Genomic DNA, 19,603 nt, shown 5'->3' with positions numbered 1-19,603 from the left:
CACCACCATTTAATGTGGTGTATGCTCACCATCCTATTTATCACCGTTAGATGAGTTTAAATTTCAAGATTCGTATAGTGGATAAGCACAAATTTCAAAATTCAAACTCATCTAACGATAATAAATATGATGATGAGCATACACCACATTAAATAATGGCGAACAAAAATGCACTCTACCCAAACAATCAGTCTTGCATGAGTCCCAACTAACTCACACTACAAGACGATCCGTTATATAATTTGCCTGGATACAAATAACAAATAGGAATCGAAGTGGACGGTGCTTCTGGAGCAGCTGTCCAAGAGAAAATAACCAGATGGCTGCTTCTTCGCTGATTTCCACACACTTCCACTCTTCCTCCCCAACTTTCTCACCACTTTCTCGCTCCCCAAACAGAAAGTTCCTTCCTTTCCCTCTCTCCAAACCCTTTTCCCTCCACAAACCCACAGCCTCAACCTCCCCCATCCTCTCCCTCCACCGCAAAACCCAGAAGCGGTCTCTGATCCCGCCGTCCAAGTCCTACTGTCCCCCGTGCCTCCACAAGCTTCTGCTCGCCACCAAGAACCCCTTCTCCTCGGGTCTCGAATCTCTGCTCATTCTTTGCGCCTCGGCGGCTCTGTCGCTTTCCCTGTTCATCGCCGATGTGGATCCCGCCTCCGCTTTCGTCGTCACTCCGCCGAGGAAGCTGCAGTCCGATGAGCTCGCCACGGTTCAGCTCTTTCAGGAGAACACTCCCTCTGTTGTTTTCATCACCAATCTTGCAGCCAGGTACTGTTGAAGTTTGAGCCTTTTGGATTTTGCTGAAAATTTGGCCACTTTCTGAAATTTTCAATTTCTATTAGTTTTTGTATACAAGCTATATCCTGCTTTAAATAAATCTAAACTACGGAGAGCGGGATTCGCACTCGGGTGCATAGAGGGCACATAGCTCTAGCCGCCATGTCTGCATTTTTTATTTCGGTTTAATTTGTGATTTTTGGGGTTTTTGGAGTGATAGGTGTTTGTGGGTTTTAGGCAGGATGCGTTTACTTTGGACGTGTTTGAGGTGCCGCAGGGGTCTGGGTCAGGCTTCGTGTGGGATAAAAATGGCAACGTTGTCACCAATTACCACGTGATTCGCGGCGCTTCTGATCTCAGGTCAGTTGGTTTCTGATTCTTTCTTTGTTGAAATGCATTTGCTGCTTTGTTGCATCAAGTTTTGGTTCGGAATTGTTACTTTGGTTGTATTATCAGAACAATGTGATGCTTTAATGTGGTTCTGCTTTGCCTAAGCATCAAATGTATTGCTAACCGAAGTTTGATAAGCTTGTTGGACCTACTTCAGTTTTGATAAGATCGTTGTAATTTGGCTGAAGTTTGCAGCTTAGTTCCCGTTATGGGTTGTATCTTTGATAGCCCATAACATAAGCAATTATCAGAACAATGTGATGCTTTAATGTGGTTCTGCTTTGCCTAAGCATCAAATGTATTGCTAACCGAAGTTTGATAAGCTCGTTGGACCTACTTCAGTTTCGATAAGCTCGTTGTAATTTTGCTGAAGTTTGCAGCCTAGTTCCCGTTATGGGTTGTATCTTTGATAGCCATAACATAAGCATCATGTTACTAGAATTATGGAGTTTGGAGAGTCCGGGATTAAAAAGATGTGATGGATTGCATTTGCACTTTTGAGACCCTTTTAGTTCATTGGGTTCTGAATCCTTCATATTTATGTTGAAACCACTTTTGCCATCAATGGAATCTTGTCCACTGTATGTCTGATTAATTGATTTGCTTTTCCATATAGCGCCTTCATCATCTCACTCTGTTTAAGGGCCGTTCTTCAGTATACTTACTTTCCTCCAGTCGTGCATGGGACACCTTTTGGTTGCAAATTCAGCTAACTCTTTTGTTTGACGTTATTCGGTTGTTTCAAAATGTTTTTTTTAGTTAGAAAGAGATTCATTTTTTATTGTCTTTTTTTCTTTTTCTTTTGTGGTGTTAATTCAAAGAGTGACAGTGGTACTTCTCCTCATGGTTTGCATTCTAAAACACTGCTACTTATTTACAGGGTCACGCTTGGTGATCAGTCAACTTTTAATGCCAAGGTTGTTGGATTTGACCAAGACAAGGATGTTGCTGTTCTACATGTTGATGCGCCCAAGGAGAAACTAAGGCCTATACCGATTGGTCAATCTGCAGACTTGCTGGTTGGTCAGAAAGTGTTTGCTATCGGCAATCCTGTAAGTATTACTTAACTTTCAACATATTTTCTGCATTATGCTCATCTTTTTTTTTAAATATAGTGGAGATATCGTTACGTATCACTATACTCATTTAGTTCAATTATCGATAGATAATGGGTAAAGTGCAGTAATTTTACACATCTATCAACGTGATTGTGCGTACTATCAAACACGAGGCTTAACAAGTTTTAGTACACTTGGTGCAATGGCAAGTGCCTTCGCCCATGAGCGGTACGTCTCGGGTTCGAGACTTGGGAGCAGCCTCTCCATAAAATGGGGGTAAGGCTAGCCGACATTCACCTCTCCCAGACCTTGCGTAAAGCAGGAGCCTTGTGCACTGGGTACGACCTTTTTTTTAATGATCTTTGGGTTTGGTTATGAAGGAACATCTCTTTCTTGCAACAGGGCTTATAATTGCTTGATCCTTCACTAACTATTGTGTGAAGGGTTTCGTTATGGCTTTAAGCATATGGTTAAACTAACTGACAACTTGATTCCGTTTTATCTAACTTTGCAGTTTGGGCTTGATCATACTCTTACCACTGGCGTTATCAGGTACAAATTCCATGGACTCGATCTTGACATGCTTGAATTGGCAACAGTGGTCTTGTTTTCCATTCATTCTCATTCTACACTCTTTCACTGATGCACTCTTTCTACTATTTATAGTGGGCTTCGTAGAGAAATTAGTTCTGCTGCTACTGGCCGTCCAATTCAAGATGTTATACAGACAGATGCTGCCATTAATCCTGGGAATAGTGGGGGGCCACTTCTAGATAGTACAGGAAGCCTTATCGGGATAAACACAGCTATATATTCTCCAAATGGTGCATCATCTGGTGTTGGATTTTCTATTCCAGTTGACACAGTGAGTACACATCACGTGAAGTTCCTTCCATTGACATTCCTTCTTTTTCTTGCTTCGATATAAACCTTCTGACTTGTATTTTAAATTCTTAACCTGTTCAGGTAATGGTATTGTTGACCAATTGGTCAAATTTGGGAGGGTCACGAGACCTATTTTAGGGATTAAGTTTGCACCTGATCAATCTGTTGAACAGTTGGGGTTAAGTGGTGTGCTTGTCTTAGACGCACCAGCTAACGGTCCAGCTGGCAAAGCGGTATTCTCTCTTTTCCTATTTTTCCAATCTAAGTTTGATGTGCTACAGAAACTCATTTTGTTTTGTTGGATAAAACGACAAAACTGGAACTGATGAACCTCCATTTTGCAGGGACTGGTACCAACCAAGCGCGACGCCTATGGTAGACTCATATTGGGTGACATTATAACATCTGTGAATGGAAAAAAGGTCAGCAATGGCAGCGACTTGTATAGAATTCTCGATCAGTGTAAAGTGGGCGACAAGGTATGTTCTATTATCACATCACACTGTCCCTTATTTGGAACCATTTTAGCACAAACGCACTTTTCTCCCTTCAGCCAAACCGAGGTGAATTTGTTCTCAAGCATTTTTTATATTTCAACATTATGATCTTCCGAACTCAGGTGTTTGTGGAGGTGTTGCGCGGCGATCAGAAGGAGAAAATCCCTGTTGTGCTTGAATCAAAGGCCGACGAGACATGACCAGTTGAATGGTTCAGCACGCGTATTTAAAATGCAGTACCTATAGATTGGGAACGAATCGCCTTTGATCTAATGAGTTCTCAGTTAACCGAAAAAGGGAACATCTCGCCATTATTTATGTGTTAGTTTAGGAGGAAGGATCTTGCTGTACATAAACTATTGTAATTAACACGATTATCCGTCGATATTTTGTGGTTGAATCTTCCATGTTTATGATGCAGACTATTTTTGTATGTGTATATGGGTCGGTTTTATTTATCTTCGGATATGGAGCTGCACTAGTAAAAGCATCAAATTACAGGTTATATAATGATATATGACGTATGTGTCTGTGTTCCAGGCACACTGAAAAATGCCTTGTGGATAAGGCTGGCATCCTATGGGATTTGATATGTTGACGAAGTAGTGATATTTCAAACTATTTTAATCTACAAGTACGATGACGTGAAGTAAGTGCAACGAGACAGTCATGCTGCCCTGACGTAAATAGAACAACCGAGAAGCTTGGTAGAAATATTATGGAGAACTTGGGATGTGGATGAAGATTATAACATTCAACTCTTGAAACGAAATAAGTGGCTTAAATTTGTGTAAATATAATTAAAACCCAGTTCACGTTATCATCACTTGTCTGTCTCAAATGCCCTAGAGCTTCCAGTGCAGTACGGTAGCCACCTCCTTAACCTAAAACAAACAAACAAAACACGAAAATTGCAGTACTCTCGACGGAAACAAATTTCAACTATAAAAAAAATAGTAATTACGATTCAATAAAATTTTAAGGAAAACAAAAGGAGCCAACGTGGATCTCATCCACTACACAAATTTCAAAATTTAAACACAGTCCAACAGTGATAAATAAGATGGTAAGCATCACCACCACTTGAAAGCAGTGAGCAAAACCATTCCCTTTACTTATTTGCAAACCAGGTAATTACAAGCTCGAGGAAATTATAATTATTGCTGCGAAATATCGGTTACATTTGCAGACGTGCTTCCGGGGACATTGCAGATGAAATTAAGAAATAAATTAGAAGTACTTAATGATAATTAATTAGGAAGCAATTGAGTTGCATGGGAATTATGTGATTACGATCATACGGAGAAGTTGGGGTTGAGGCTGAAATCAACATCCCAGAGCTCAAAATGTCCATTGATAAAGTCATAGTATCCTCCCTTGATTGCTAGGGTTTTCTTCAGCAAACCCTCTCTCACAAACGGATAGCTCAGCAGGTTTCCGATCGATACATTCACCGCCTCCTGCACTCGTTTCAGTGAGTTAGTAAGTTAATACGGTGCTAACCAGTAAATAAAGTGCATTCATGTATCGGTACAAACCTTTTCGCAACGACTGCATAGTTCAGGGAAAGGAGTATCAGGACCGTGATCTGCCTTCACCTTCTTCGCTGCCGGCGATCCAATACGAATCCAGTCTTCTATGACGTCACTGCACCATCCATTCATCATGCAGCCATTCATCATTTCGTAATTAAGATAATAAATAGGTGTTATTTTAATTTGTTTGGGGTTGTTTTTGGAAGAGCAAGAAGTACTTTCTAACAACCAAAAACAGTTGAGAGTTCTTTTGGCAGCAAATGTTAAAGATGTTTTTGGCTCGTAAAAGTGCTTTCTGGAAGAACAACTAAAAGCACTTAGACTTTAAATGAAAATTTTGACTTGTTTACACTAAAAGCACTTCTAACAAAAACAATTTGAGCTTGTGTATTTAAAATGATTAAAAATGTTTTTGATGAGAATGATTTTGGGTTCCAGCATTTTAAGTACTTTTTGGAAGAAATATCATATATATGTTTTTTGCATGAAGCACTTAGCCCTTATTTGGTACTGTGGTGATTCTGAAAAAAGTGGCTATCAAGTTGGGAGCTTTTTTATATTTGGTAAACATTCAGCTTCAGCTTTTTTTCACAGTTTTTTGTGAAAAAAAAGCAAAAAACACAAAGTTGCAAAACCCAGCTTTGAAAAACCAGCTTTTTTTCACATAAAAGTTTATCAAACACAATAATACTGCTTTTTTTTTTTCAAAAGCACTTTTACGAAAAAGTTTATCAAACACTCTGCTGCTTTATTTCATAGCTGTTTATTCTCACATCACAGCAAAAGCAGTTTTTTTTCAAAGCACAACAATACCAAACCAAGTGCTATTTCATGATCCACTTGAATTTTTTACTAGAAATTGGTTTCAAACATATTTTCATCAAAAACGTTTTCAATCATTTTAAAAGCACTTCCAAACAAGTAATTTCAAACGAGATGATAAGAGTGGATTGCTTGCTTACGTGCCGAGGGTAGACCCATCTTCTGGAATAGACAAGAGTGCCTTGATTCCTCCACAGGCACTGTGCCCAATCACCACTATGTATGAAACCTATAAATACATATATTACATACACAAGATTAATATTACAATGAAAACAGCATTTAGCTAAATACGATTAATTATTACAAAACCAAGAAACAAAACCAAAATGCATGGATTAATTACCTTGAGATGCAAGACAGCATACTCAATGGCCGCCCCTGTCCCAGCGTATTTAACCTATTAACACATACACAGAAAAAAATTAAATTAAAATCTCGTTTAATATTATATTATATATATATATATATAGGGACAAACAAAAGGAGGCAGATTGTCTGCTCTCCTGTTTGGGTGCTCTTCCCATCATTTTCTATTTGTACGATTACGGTTAAGTCACATCAAAATTTTATATTCTTATTACTTTTTGTCTTATTATGTTTATAAAAAAATTATTATAAAATGTTAACGTGGCTTAACCGTGATCACATATAATAGAAGGAGATGGATATGGCCCAGGGGCAGAATCTACCTCCCACACAAAGAGCCACGTTTTGTTGTGACAGAACGCATAAAAAGTCTGAGGAAATATGTAAACCTTATCATAGGGTGGGACCAAGTTAGCAACTGTGCGGACAACAAAAGCCTCTCCCGGCTGCATATCCAGAACATGTGATGGGCAAACTCGAGAATCCGAGCATGCAAACATCATAAACTTGGGCCATTGTCCTTTGGCAAGTTCACCGTACAGAGCTGGATTCTTGCTGTTAAATTAAGGAAGAAAATGGTTATAATTAATCAAGTAATGATATTCATACCATGTTTTTATATTATATTTTTATACCATCTTAGGTGACATCTAATGTGTACAGCCACATCATTTGAAAAATTTACAAAACCCAAGGAAATGAAGGAGAAAGACTCCTCATATATCACAATCATCATTTAATTAACTAGTTTTTTTTAATTATTAGTTTATTAAATAATGAACTAAATTTAAAAATCTAATTAATTCAAATGATGTGGTTGTCCAAATCAAATATCACCTAAGATGGTATAAAAATGTGATACAAAAACATAGTATCGAATTAATTTGTCCTCAACTTCATATATATATATATATATATATATATATATATATATATATGACTGTGAGTCGGAAGCTAATCTCATTTAATCTTCTATTTAGTAAAAAGAGAGCATACTCGTATTTCTCCTTCTTGAAGTGAATGAAGCCGCTCTTGAGCCTCTCAGCGGCGTCATAAGGCTTGGTGGCGCCGCTGGCCTCGGCTGTCGCAAGCTCGGCTGTAACCTGCTCCACCTTCGCAGCCGCTTCAACTCTCAGCTCCTCCTTCTCACTGAGAAGTTTCTGGAGAGATGCAATGGCCTCTTCGTACTCCTTTGCCATTTCTTCTTTCTAATTATTGTTCACACACGCAAATAATATGTTAACATTTAATTTGTTAACATGTACTTCTTTCTTTATACCTTTTTATTTCACCTAAATATCGATTAGGGAAAATTAGTACCATACATGTGTCATTTATCTTTTATATTTACTTAGATTCAAACCATACATGTGTCATTTTTAAAGGATGTTGAATCAATGAACAGCGTGCACGTCATCCCGATAAGCAGAGGATTAGTTGTGTGATAAGAACACTGATTAATCATCGATGATAATGAACATGTAAAATCAAACGTGTTCAAGTCTGGTATTGTACACCAGTAGAGTTCTCTACCTATCCCGGTTTCACCACCTGAACCAAAGAGCTACCAGGGCCGTAAATATTTATGAAGCTGCAATACATATATTTTCAGACAACCGCAGCCACTGCAAAAGAAACTGACAATAATCACGGGCACTTAGTGGCACAGAATGGGATAGGTAAAAGGCCTAATAGTGGTTGTATCGTCATATTTACATGCATGCAACCAGCTAGTAGACCTTTTACAAATCTCACTCTTTGAAACTGATAGTGTCAGTGACTATCGTCAGGTTTTCGATGTAGCTAGAGTGCAGAGCCTAGGGCAGTCACATTGTCATATACACTACTTGAAACTAATGTACACATGATGAGTTGAAGGATCTAGAGAGTACCCGAGTGATAGCAGGAACGGAGGTAACAGGCTTGTTTTGGATGAGGTTTGGAGGAGGAGATCTAGAAGAAGAAGAAGTGCTGATCCTGGCAGAAATACAACTAGGTTTCCTGCTGGTAGCACGAGAGAGGGCGGAGGAGGTGAGGTTGAAGCTCTTAACTAACGAAGCTGAAGACATGGTGGCCAACGAACTCTTGAACTGCCTGGCTTTATACACCTCACCATTGAACCCATCATATATTGAAATAGTGAAATAGTGAAAGTGAAAGCTCAGTCAACGAGAGCTTCTAATCTGCATACGGATGAGGTTTGGACGTCGGAGATGAACCCAATCTCTCTATCTCCTTTCACTACCACTCGCCATTTACATTGCATGGCCATCATGCATCGCTACACCTTCTATCTGCCCTTGTCACACACAATACTAGTGATACTCTTAATTTTTCCTTCATCATCGTCTTCGTAAAAAGCTACTTTCATGCATTGGCTGTTTGCCATAAATATTATTTGTCTCCCTAAAATGCTGCTGTTTAGTGTTATCATTCTAGTATGTTAATAAAAGACATATGCACATCACAATTTGAACAGAATAATAACACTACATAATTATAGCGTTCTGAACCAAAAATTTACTTGTTTGCCACCTGCTGCTACGCCATTTGTGTTTTCACCTTGTTGAACTGCATACATATTTATGGATAATGCTATGGAGACTAAATTTGCAAACTAAATGATGTGTCACCAATAGAAATTATTTCATTCCCAATTCCTAATCTCCTAGCTATCTTCTTTGGTGACTGATGAACAAGGAAAAGATATACAATTTAATGAAACCTAACATCCCATTCGTAGGGTCAACCTGCAGTTCCTCTCAAATGAATTGCTTCTAAATTCTGATTGAGTCACATAATATATATCAAATTGTTCATAAAGGTAACCCACATTTCTCCTTTTATTAAGTATTTCTTGAATCAGCGTTTTAAACCATTACATGTCACGAGTTCGTTTCTCTTTTAAGGTTTAGAAGATTAAATATCGTTGCATATGCGGTATATGTCATACATTGTTATATAATAGAATGACTCTTCGTCTTTGCACATTCAGAATATCCAATGTCAATGTATAGACTCCCCATATATATTGAGTGCAGTTTTGTTTACCATCCTCAAGTGGTGGTAATACTTACCACCATATTTATCACTGTTTAATGAGTTTAAATTTTAGGATTTGTGTCTATCTATTACATAGATCTCAAAATTTAAACTCATCTAATGGTAATAAATAGGGTGGTGAGCATCACCATCACTTGAGGGTTGTGAGCAAAAATATATCTTTATATATCATTTTCAGTTTTTCATGCATAGCAGACAATGTAGATAGAGTTGACTTATATATACCACAAAGCCAAAATGTGAAATCCAAAAGAATAAAAAAATAAAAAATAAAAATGAAAGGATTGAAGAAGACATGCTAGCTTCTGGTTCTGGGCATCTCTAATATCCCGGTTGAAATGGAATTACTGGTGGACATGCGAGAGAGAGATGATGGGTGATGGATTACACAGATAAGGTCATGGATTACACAGATAAGGTCCTACTCCTATCCTTAAAACATATGGCTCCTGTGGATTCTAATAGCCACTATGTATAACCTGCAGTCTGATTTCTTACCTTTCTATCTATGCTATGCCATATATTCTAGCTGTGTGTCATGGTAGTAACGTGATGAGAAATGTATACAGATAAGTGTGTACACTTTATGACAAGACAGAGTCTCTCTAATGAGAGATTTATCACTGTGTTTGGAACACGGGACGAAATATCATATGTCATTATACAATTGGAGAGACACTTAAACGACTTTCCGCTAATTATATAATGACATCTAATGTTCCCGTCATGTGTTATGTGTACACTGAAAAATCTCTCCATATGTGATGACTTTCTTATCTTTGTTGTGGGCTTTAAATAGAGATCACTCTAATTAATTTTTTACATAGTTTGGGCTGTCCCAATTAAACCCACAATAGGCAATTCCACAACCTTTGGTGGCTCTTCTGCACTGCATTCGTCATAAGATCGATAGCCTTCGTTCATTAATCCTAGTTTCTTCTACTTCGAAGGAGAGAAATTAAATGAAAACTAAAAGATCGTACCTTCATGTCCCATGATTGTTCAACTGAAATGGGGACAATGCAGCCTTGCGCAGTTGGTAGAGCACCATAAGTGAGAGTGGAGAGTAACTTACGTGGAACATGAGATGCGATGGTGTTGGCATTTCAAGCCCATCACAAACTGTCATATGTTTTAACTTTTCAACATGACATAGCATGGTTGGTTTGGAATACCATCACCTTAGCATCTCAGTTGCATGTCAGCTCTTCTCGAGAATTAGGAGAGAAGGGTGGGAGTGTCTGATAAGTTGATGCAAACTCTTATAAAAGCTCTGTAGGTGACTTAAACCGATTGCGTTATGGTACATGTCGACATTTTCTAACCAAACACTGTGTCGACATTTCCTAATTAACAATGTGTCGACATCCTTGTGTCATATTTCCGGCATACATTAGATTAGATGGCATATGCTGATGTTGGTCCCCGCTTCCCAGCCAATGTGGTGGAGAGAGATTTTTCAAAGTACCTAGGTCACAAGGTGATACACCATATTGTTATTATAAGTGGAGGGACACTTGAAAAATAAAAATCCCCTCCACTTATATAATGACATGTGGTGCATTGTTCCGGGTACACTGAAAAGTTTCTCAATGTAATCGTTGATAGACGAAATCCTGACCAATCCGGTCAATCCCTAATTTCTTGCAAAGCCTAATTATTTTGTGTAATCTTATCTTTGGGATTATATTTTCCTTGTAAGTAATCTTCTTGTATCTCACATATATACTTGTAAATCAAGCAATGAAATCATACTGTTACGAAAAGCCTATCACACATCTTCATGTATTTTTACTTATCTACTTAACATCGGGTGATTATTTTGGAATACCGCCTTTTTGGCGTCACCAACCATTGTGGCTTTTTTCTTCATCCATCACGTGGGTTGTTTGTACATAGGCTTTAAACAAATTTATTGATATCAATAACATATAGGCCCATGAAAGGCAACAATAGCAGAACAACCTCAACAATTGCATCATGCTACATTTATGTATGTCTTGATTTTAGGGACTCAGCAGAAACTAATCTGCATGATCTGTATGTTCTAGCCTCGAAAAATCGTCAGATCGCGGTATGGTGTACTTGCCAACCTACTTTGGAGCTAGTCTAATCGGGCATATTGAGAATGAAACGCAACGAGCAGCTTTTGCCAGCATGAAGCGCTCGTTTTCTGTCAATGGCCTCTCGATCACCTTCACAATATTCACATCCTAAAACAGCAAGTTGTCAAAACAACCATCATCCATCAGTGTCATTTAGGGGGAAAAGCATACAAGTCCAATTTTTTGCTTGCCGGAAGAGAAAACAAGTTCAATGGTCTAATCTACTTGCTCAAATTCGTAAGAAAAGAAAACAATCGACGGAAAAGAAATGCATATTAGTGCACTGACCTTTTGCGGTTGTTGAACAGAAGGTCTCACGCTGGCAGTATCGCCAATGATGATTATATTGTTGACATTCCCACTTCCATCCCTTTCAGATGGGGACAATGTTGAATGCCGCCAATTCCCATTAACAATGAACTTATAGTAATACCTGCAGATGATCATCATATCACTGCTTAAAATGAATTTAGATAAACTCATCGTGCGACATTTTTCAAGATTAGCTAGTCTATGAGAAGTTGAAAAGATTAACAAGCAGCAATGCATTAGCTTGATAGAATATTCAATACTACAAGTTAACTGAAGGCATTAGATCTCGTATTTTGATTCTAATCATAATAAACAAAATAACACAATGATTTTTACTTACTTTCCTTGTGAAAGTCTGACTTCTGCTTCCCATCGGGATCCACCTTTGTGAGTTGCCCGAATTGGTTCTTTCCAGTTTGCAGTGAAATCTCCAACTAAGGTTACATCCTCCCCCTGTAAATCAAGACAGACTGAATCAGGAAGCACAAACAGAAACAGAATAAGTTCTATTACAGCTCAACTACAGAACGGTATAATGCTTTAAAGACTACGTTCTTAAAACCATTTACGGATCTAGTCCTACGCCAAGTAAGGCATCGAGAAAGAAATTTCTTGCATTGTCCCTTCAGATTTATACAATGACCAATATCATTGCTAAGCATACGTTGCAAATTGAAGTTGAAACTGAAGTTGTCAACTACCTCTTGTCCATTCCATACAAATGTCACAGCATGTGTTGGAGGTCCATCATGTTTCCCATTTTCCACCATGGCTATAAGATCCCATGTTGCCCAAGCAATTGCCGGTCTGCATTGAAATTTTAAGGATATCTTTCATTATTTACAGACAAAGTCTCTTTTTTCTTTAACAAGTCACAGTCACAGCGAGGAATTGCGATCCCCTCACAATAAATGACTTTTTCATGCTAAGATGTTCCTTTCATAATGTATAAAACTCAAAAGAAAAGAGGATCGTTGAGATGCTAACCTGTCAGGCTTGCATAAATGCAACCCGGTGACAAAATTATAAGCTGCGTGAAGGGAAGTATCAGTCATCCAGTGTAGGTATGCTATTACACAAGCTGGAGACCGATCAAAACCAGTTGTACAAGTAACAAAAACACGATGATTCTTCTTTAATAAGCGTAATAATAACCCCACACAGAATGGCAGTTTCTTCCTCAAATCAAAAGAATCTCCATCCCTGCAAAAGAAAAGTTTCAGACGTTTTATGAGGCCTCGTTAGTGAGCTGTTTAAAGCATTACACTTTGACACTTTCAGAAACACATTTCCATTTCTGAAATTCAATGCACAACCTCCATGATTTGAAGTGACTTCAAAAGAAAGATAAATTTTGTTCATCGATAAATTAAATAGCGCACAGATTTTTTCATTACCTTATAGGATAGTTGATCATCAGAATATCGAACTTTTGGCATGACTCATTTATTGCGTTGGAATTTATTCCCCAATTTTCTGTCTCAAATCCACTTTGGAAATTCAGTATAGCAGTAACTCCCTGCACGAAGAATTTCATAGCAGTTAAAGAGAGACACAGAAACGAAGTTGATACAATGTGTATATAGTATAGCAGTAACTCACCGCCACATTTGCCAACACCGCCACATCATCTTCTGTTTGTATGCATGATCCAACATATATTTGTTCAGTAATCTGACATATGAACATAACAAATGAGCATTTATCTGAAACTCATATGAACTATCGAAGGAACATATCTTATCCACTCTCCAGTTTTCAATGCAAGTTTATAGTCGAAGAATTTGATGAACATCACACCTTACTGTAGCGCATACCGAGAGCGTGATTATAATATAGCTCGCCTTTAGAGCGATCGAGTGCCTTAACATATTCATCCAGTGGGAAGTTCCCATGAGTCCATTCTCCATCTCCGGACTCCTCTTCAGCGTAAATACAAGCAAGCTGGCTCAGGGGTTGGGCAAGAGTATTCTTCTGCATTTGTGATTGAATATGACCATTTTGGTCACTCAAATAATTCCATCCTCGTGGTTTCAGAAACTTCGAGGAGAACGTAACAAAGCCAGAGTTCCCACCGGTTCCCGGAGATGACTGCAAACTTGAAGCCAGCACAGCCTTGTTCCAAGTTGCAAAAGAAACTCTACCTCTATTGAACAGATTATCGAGATCATTCATAAGAAGCAGTTGCTGAATTGGAAAAGGAGACAAGGGTCTCTCAAGAACCAGGCTAACAGATCCTGTTTTCTCCCTCAGCATCTTCCTGGAGAAACCAAACACTGAAAAAAATAAAAACAACAACAAAAATGAACACACATTCATGAACCAATTTCGAAATTTGGGCACTTCTTTCTCATGATTTTTCAATTTTTAATTTATGCAATCGGAATGAAAAATGTTATTGACATACTATGTGCGCAGACATGGGAGTAGTCACATTCCAGACATGGGCATAGTCACATTGGTCATAGCAGATGTACATCTATGCACCCGAGTTCGAATTTCCATCCCCGCAGTCTTAGATTAATTTAGATTAAAGTAGAATACAGTTTGTACGAGGGAAAAAAAATATTAACGAAAAATTCAAAAAAACTTTAGTTTTAATAAAAAATGATAAATAAAGTGCAGTGAATAGTATCGAGAGAAAAGGATAAAAATGTGATTTTTATTAAATAAACAGTAACGGTGTTTTGTTAAAACTCCTTTCAAAAAAATGGCATACTCACTGTGCATCACCAAAATCGGTGGCCTCAACGAGCCGGCCGGCGGACAAATCCCCGGCCCTTTTCAATTTGTCGCCCACCATTACTATCCTGGACTTCTCCGCATTCCCCTGCAATATCAAATTCAACAAAAATTAAATCAATCGATCGATCGATCAATCAAAAGCTCTGAACTTTTGTTCAAGAGAGAGAAATAGAGAGAGGGATGAAGACGAAAAGACGGAAATACCCCTTTCTTGAGGGCGTGGACGAAGATTCTGCCGTCGACGGAGAGCGCGAACCGAATCCCGAGCGGTTTGTCGAGAGTGACCATGTACTCGTTCAAGTTCATCTTGAACGACGACGCAGACGAACCGCCCGACTTCGCCACGATCCTAAACGCTCCGCCGTCGGACCGGAGCTTCTCTGTCGAGGAACGACGGGCGTTGATGAAAGCCACGTGTCCTCCCCAAAACGCGGAGGAAGAGGAGGAGTCGTGGATCAACGGCGGAGGCGAAGAGCGATCGATAGCTCTGCAACCCGGAAGTTGCAGAGTCGCCATCTTCTTCTTCCCGAGGAATCGGTGACGGTTATTTCCGTTGAGCAAATTCAAACCGTTAGGATTTGTTGCCGAGATTGTGCTGGAGCGAGAAGCTTCTTCAGCTCCTCTCTCTCTCTCTCTCTCTCTCTCTCTCTCTCTCTCCAGTTCCAGTGAACTCTCTGAAGTGTGGGCAGTCACGAGCGTGCCAGCTCATCATACAATGTGGAGTAGTGCCACGTGGATGAGTGTGAAGAAAGTTTGGACCAATCGGTGCCCGTGAAAGGTATGACGTTGACCCCTGGAAGGGTAGTACTGTAATTTTAGTATGAAGTAGTCGGGAGAAACCTATGTGCTCCCGCGATATTTTTATTTTTTATTTTTTATTTTTTTCTGTTCCCGCGATATTAGCCACGAATGTGGCGGCGTCAAATTAAGCTTTAAACCAACTCCAACCATAAATAAAATTTAAATTTTAGGTTTTAAACTTATCATAATTTGCTTAAATTTTTAGGTCAAATATGAGTTTAAACTCAAAACTTATTTCTGGGATAAATTTAACCCAGGATTCTCGTTGGGTTATTGGAGCTGGCCCACCATATATGTATATTTTTTTAAGTTTTATATTTATAAATTAATTTAATCCAACAATTAAGATCTAATTTGATCAAATCTAACGGTAAAAAAATATATATAACGGTCCAAATTTAAATCTAACGGCTAAAGTAATTAAAAAAATATATTTTATGTTTTTCATATTCTTTCGTAGTATTTCATGAGTTTCATAGTGTTGGTTTAGTATTTTTCAATATTTATCGAAATCTATATATTTTTAGGTTAAAATGTTCATAAATTTAAATTATGATAGTATACATAATTTTTTTTTTAAAGTTACTTTAAGAAAGAAATTGTCCTAAATTCATTCTTTAATAGTCTCGGGCTAAATATTTAACTCATAACCCTAAACCAAGGGTTGGAGCTGGTCTTAGGACGTAAAAGTCTCGTGCCCATCGTGGTTTTCACCGTTTCATATTTATTTAACGGTAAAAGAGAAAGTAAGAAAAAGAATTAAATGATTATTTACCGTTAAATTAAAATTGAACGATGGATAATCACAATTTCTTAAACCTTGAGATCTAAGAGAATATGGTTAAGAGTTTAAAAACACGGATTATTGAGAATATGGGATTATTTTTCCTTGGACATAAGCATTATTTTCGTTAAAAAAAAAATTGAAGTTTTACTTTTAAAATCAATTGAGATGAACAAGTTATCATAACATGCACAACTGATGGCAAGTTGCCCTTCACCACAATAGTGGAAATGAGTTGAGTTCTTGCATGATGACGTGGGTTTGAATCTTATCGGTGGCTAATATAACATATAATCTAATAAAATCTATTGTTTGACAAAAAAATTAACAAAATTAACACCCACAATTGATGCTAACACCCTTTTTTTTTACACTCAACACATAAAAGTATTTCTTATACATCTACTTGTTTTAGAAGATAGTTGATGAAGAACTTATTTAATAAAGAAACAATTCATGACATCACGGTCATCATCATCACCACCAAATGAGAGATTTTCTACTTAGAGCAAAACACCACATGTTATTATACAATTGAAATAACACTTGAAATAAAAAAGTTCTTCTATAATAACATGTAGTATTATGCCTCATGTTTGGAACACACTTAAATCTCTCACCAAATAACGAATGGAACAAATTTATGTGTGTGTATGTTAGAATGGATCAACATTGAATAATATGAGAGATTTTTCGGTGTGATCGAAATTCGGGATGGTACATTACGTGTCACTACATAAATTATGGGATATGTGTGTTTTAAAATTAATAACTTAAAAATAAATTTCTTACAAATTATATAAAAATACGTGATGTATCATCAATGTTCCAATCACAATAAAAATTTTCTCCGGGTTATGGAGCATATAAAATAAATATTTGGGTAAAGTACAAAAAATTACTTCAACTATTGGTGTCACAACACTTTCATACTTCATCTTTTAAAATTGACAATGTCATACCTCGTCTTTAGAATTTGGTCCAATATTATACCTTTCGTTAGCCTAGCCATTAATTTGTCAGTTAAATGCTGACGTGGCTTGATCCAGACACCACTTTCTATTAAGAAATTAAAAAAAACTAAAAAAAAATCATTTAATATTTTTTAAATATTAAAATACTAAAGAAAAGTTATAAAAAAAAAAAAAAAACAAAACATGTTCGTCCCTTCCCCTCCCTCCCTCCCCTTATCTTCCCCCTATCTACCTACTGCAACACAGAGAAAAGAAGAAGAAAAAAAAACAAAAAAAAACTTTGTCCCTTCCCACCCCCCCGGGTCCTTCTCTCTTCTCCCCCAACCCCCTCTTCTCCCCCACCCGAGCCCTTACCTGCGACCCAGAAAACAAAACAAAAAATAAAATAAAATAAAATCTCAATTCGTCTTCCCCTCGCATCCACCCTCTGCACCCACCCTTGCCCCTACCCAACCTCGCACCCACCGCCCGTGGAATCGGCCTGGCGAATGGGATCTGGGTTTTTTTTTCCCTTCTTCTTCTTCCTTCTTCTTCTTTTCTGGGTTGCAGGGGGTTGGGTTTGTTTTGTTGACGGGGGGGGGGGGGGGGGGGGGGGAACTAGGTTGTGTTGGGGTTTTTTTTTTTTTATTTGGTTCTTCTTCTCCTCCTTCATCCTCCTTTTTCATCTTCTTCCTCCTCCTTCTCCTTTTTCTTCTTCTTCTTCTTCCTGGGTGGGGGGGGGGGGGTTGGGGGGTTGATGGGTTTTCAAATTTTTTTTTTTTTTGGTTGAAGATTAAGTAGGGAAGAAGATGAAGATGGGGAGAGAGAGAAGGGGGGAGGGGGGTGGAACGGACGAACATGTTTTGTTTTTTTGTTTTGTTTTGTTTTTTGTTTTTTGTTTTTTTTGTTTTTGTTTTTGTTTTTGTTTTTGTTTTTTTTTTACTTTTCTTTATTATTTTAATATTTTAAAAATATTAAATATTATTTATTTATTTTTTAATATTTTATTAATAGAAAATGGGGTATGGATCAAGCCACGTCAGCATTTAACTGACAAATTAATGGTCAGTCTAACGGAAGGTATAACATTGGACCAAATTCTAAAGACGAGGTATGACATTGTCAATTTTAAAAGATAAAGTATGAAAGTGTTGTGACATTAATAGTTGAGATAATTTTTTGTACTTTACCTTAAATATTTTGTGAAACGCTACACAATTTCCAAGCCTCTATCAAAGCATGATCCTGATTTCTTTCCTCGGATCGATCACAAAATAATACTTTATTATTTGGTACTCGGAAGTTTCTGAAATAAAGTCAGCTCGATCCACTCCCAACTATTTTTGTACTCACATTTGTTTTTTCTTCTTTATGTCCTCTATGTTCAAATCTAACTACCCATCTAGCAATTCACATTGAAAGGAGTCCCTGTTTTGGTTTATTGAAGGATATTTTGAAAGCTTGTTTGGAAGTTTTTTTTTTTTAAATGACATAAACGTTTTTTTTGAAAATTTTGTTGGGATCAATTTTTATTAAGAATGCATGTTTTACACTTCTGCATATTTATACTTCGAGTTGCCGTTTATGTTTTTTTTTCTTTTATTTTCTTCTTCTTCTCCTCCTTCCTCCTCCTTCTTCTTCTTCTTCTTCCTCCTTTTCCTTCTTCTTCCTCCTTTTCCTTCTTCTTCTTCTTCTTCTTCTTCTTCTTCTTCTTCTTCTTCTTCTTCTTCTTCTTCTTCTTCTTCTTCTTCTTCTTCCCGCGAGGGGGGGGGGGTTTGGGGTTGATGGGTTTTCAAATTTTTTTTTTTTTTGGTTGAAGATTAAGCAGGGAAGGAGATGAAGATGGGGAGAGAGGGAAGGGGGGAGGGGGGAGGGGGTGGAATGGACGAACATGTTTTGTTTTTTTGTTTTGTTTTGTTTTTTGTTTTTTGTTTTTTTGTTTTTTTGTTTTTGTTTTTGTTTTTTGTTTTTTTTTACTTTTCTTTATTATTTTAATATTTTAAAAATATTAAATGATTATTTATTTATTTTTTAATATTTTATTAATTTTTTAATAGAAAATGAGGTCTGGATCAAATCATGTCAGCATTTAACTGACAAATTAATGGTCAGGCTAACGGAATGTATAACATTTGACCAAATTCTAAAGACAAGATATAACATTGTCAATTTTAAAAGATGAGGTATGAAAGTGTCGTGACACTAATAGTTGAGATAATTATTTATGCTTTACCCTAAATATTTTGTGAAACGCTACACAATTACCAAGCCTCTATCAAGGCATGATCCTGATTTCTTTCCTCGGATCGATCACAAAATAATACTTTATTATTTGGTACTCGGAAGTTTCTGAAATAAAGCCAGCTCGATCCACTCCCAACTATTTTTGTACTCACATTTGTTTTTTCTTCTTTATGTCCTCTATGTTCAAATCTAACTACCCATCTAGCAATTCACATTGAAAGGAGTCCATGTTTTGGTTTATTGAAGGATATTTTGAAAGC

General features: G+C 37.4%; 3 protein-coding genes across 5 annotated transcripts; 1 reads left to right on the top strand and 2 right to left on the bottom strand.

Annotated features, from left to right (window-relative positions):
* The first annotated feature begins 246 nt into the window (after nucleotides 1–246).
* On the top strand, nucleotides 247–4,049 carry LOC126583535 (protease Do-like 1, chloroplastic). Its single transcript, XM_050247940.1, has 8 exons — nucleotides 247–771; nucleotides 1,018–1,140; nucleotides 2,051–2,222; nucleotides 2,743–2,780; nucleotides 2,895–3,097; nucleotides 3,195–3,346; nucleotides 3,458–3,592; nucleotides 3,733–4,049. The coding sequence occupies exons 1-8, from the start codon at nucleotides 320–322 to the stop codon at nucleotides 3,808–3,810; spliced, it is 1,353 nt and encodes a 450-aa protein (XP_050103897.1). The 5' UTR covers nucleotides 247–319; the 3' UTR covers nucleotides 3,811–4,049.
* A 265-nt stretch (nucleotides 4,050–4,314) lies between these two features.
* On the bottom strand, nucleotides 4,315–8,445 carry LOC126583534 (carbonic anhydrase 2-like). Of its 2 annotated transcripts, none has more exons than XM_050247939.1 (8): nucleotides 8,229–8,445; nucleotides 7,333–7,544; nucleotides 6,726–6,891; nucleotides 6,314–6,367; nucleotides 6,108–6,196; nucleotides 5,149–5,257; nucleotides 4,904–5,070; nucleotides 4,315–4,494 (listed from the first exon to the last, which is right to left on the bottom strand). In XM_050247939.1, the coding sequence occupies exons 1-7, from the start codon at nucleotides 8,403–8,405 to the stop codon at nucleotides 4,906–4,908; spliced, it is 972 nt and encodes a 323-aa protein (XP_050103896.1). In that variant the 5' UTR covers nucleotides 8,406–8,445; the 3' UTR covers nucleotides 4,315–4,494; nucleotides 4,904–4,905. The 2 variants fall into 2 exon arrangements, with proteins under 2 accessions (XP_050103896.1, XP_050103895.1); XM_050247938.1 differs by having other exon boundaries at nucleotides 4,912–5,070.
* Nucleotides 8,446–11,295: 2,850 nt separating this feature from the next.
* Nucleotides 11,296–15,250, bottom strand: LOC126583532 (phosphoglucan phosphatase LSF1, chloroplastic-like). 2 transcript variants are annotated; one of them, XM_050247934.1, is made up of 10 exons: nucleotides 14,766–15,250; nucleotides 14,540–14,646; nucleotides 13,617–14,076; nucleotides 13,419–13,490; nucleotides 13,214–13,335; nucleotides 12,804–13,019; nucleotides 12,518–12,623; nucleotides 12,157–12,269; nucleotides 11,793–11,937; nucleotides 11,296–11,612 (listed from the first exon to the last, which is right to left on the bottom strand). In XM_050247934.1, the coding sequence occupies exons 1-10, from the start codon at nucleotides 15,075–15,077 to the stop codon at nucleotides 11,493–11,495; spliced, it is 1,773 nt and encodes a 590-aa protein (XP_050103891.1). In that variant the 5' UTR covers nucleotides 15,078–15,250; the 3' UTR covers nucleotides 11,296–11,492. The 2 variants fall into 2 exon arrangements, with proteins under 2 accessions (XP_050103891.1, XP_050103892.1); XM_050247935.1 differs by lacking the exon at nucleotides 14,766–15,250 and having other exon boundaries at nucleotides 13,617–14,092.
* Between the last annotated feature and the right edge of the window lie 4,353 nt (nucleotides 15,251–19,603).

This window comes from Malus sylvestris, chromosome 9 (genome assembly GCF_916048215.2).
Source record: "Malus sylvestris chromosome 9, drMalSylv7.2, whole genome shotgun sequence".
Taxonomy (NCBI): Eukaryota; Viridiplantae; Streptophyta; class Magnoliopsida; order Rosales; family Rosaceae; genus Malus; species Malus sylvestris.
Note: the sequence above shows the minus strand (reverse complement) of the source record. Positions and strands in the feature narration are given on the sequence as shown.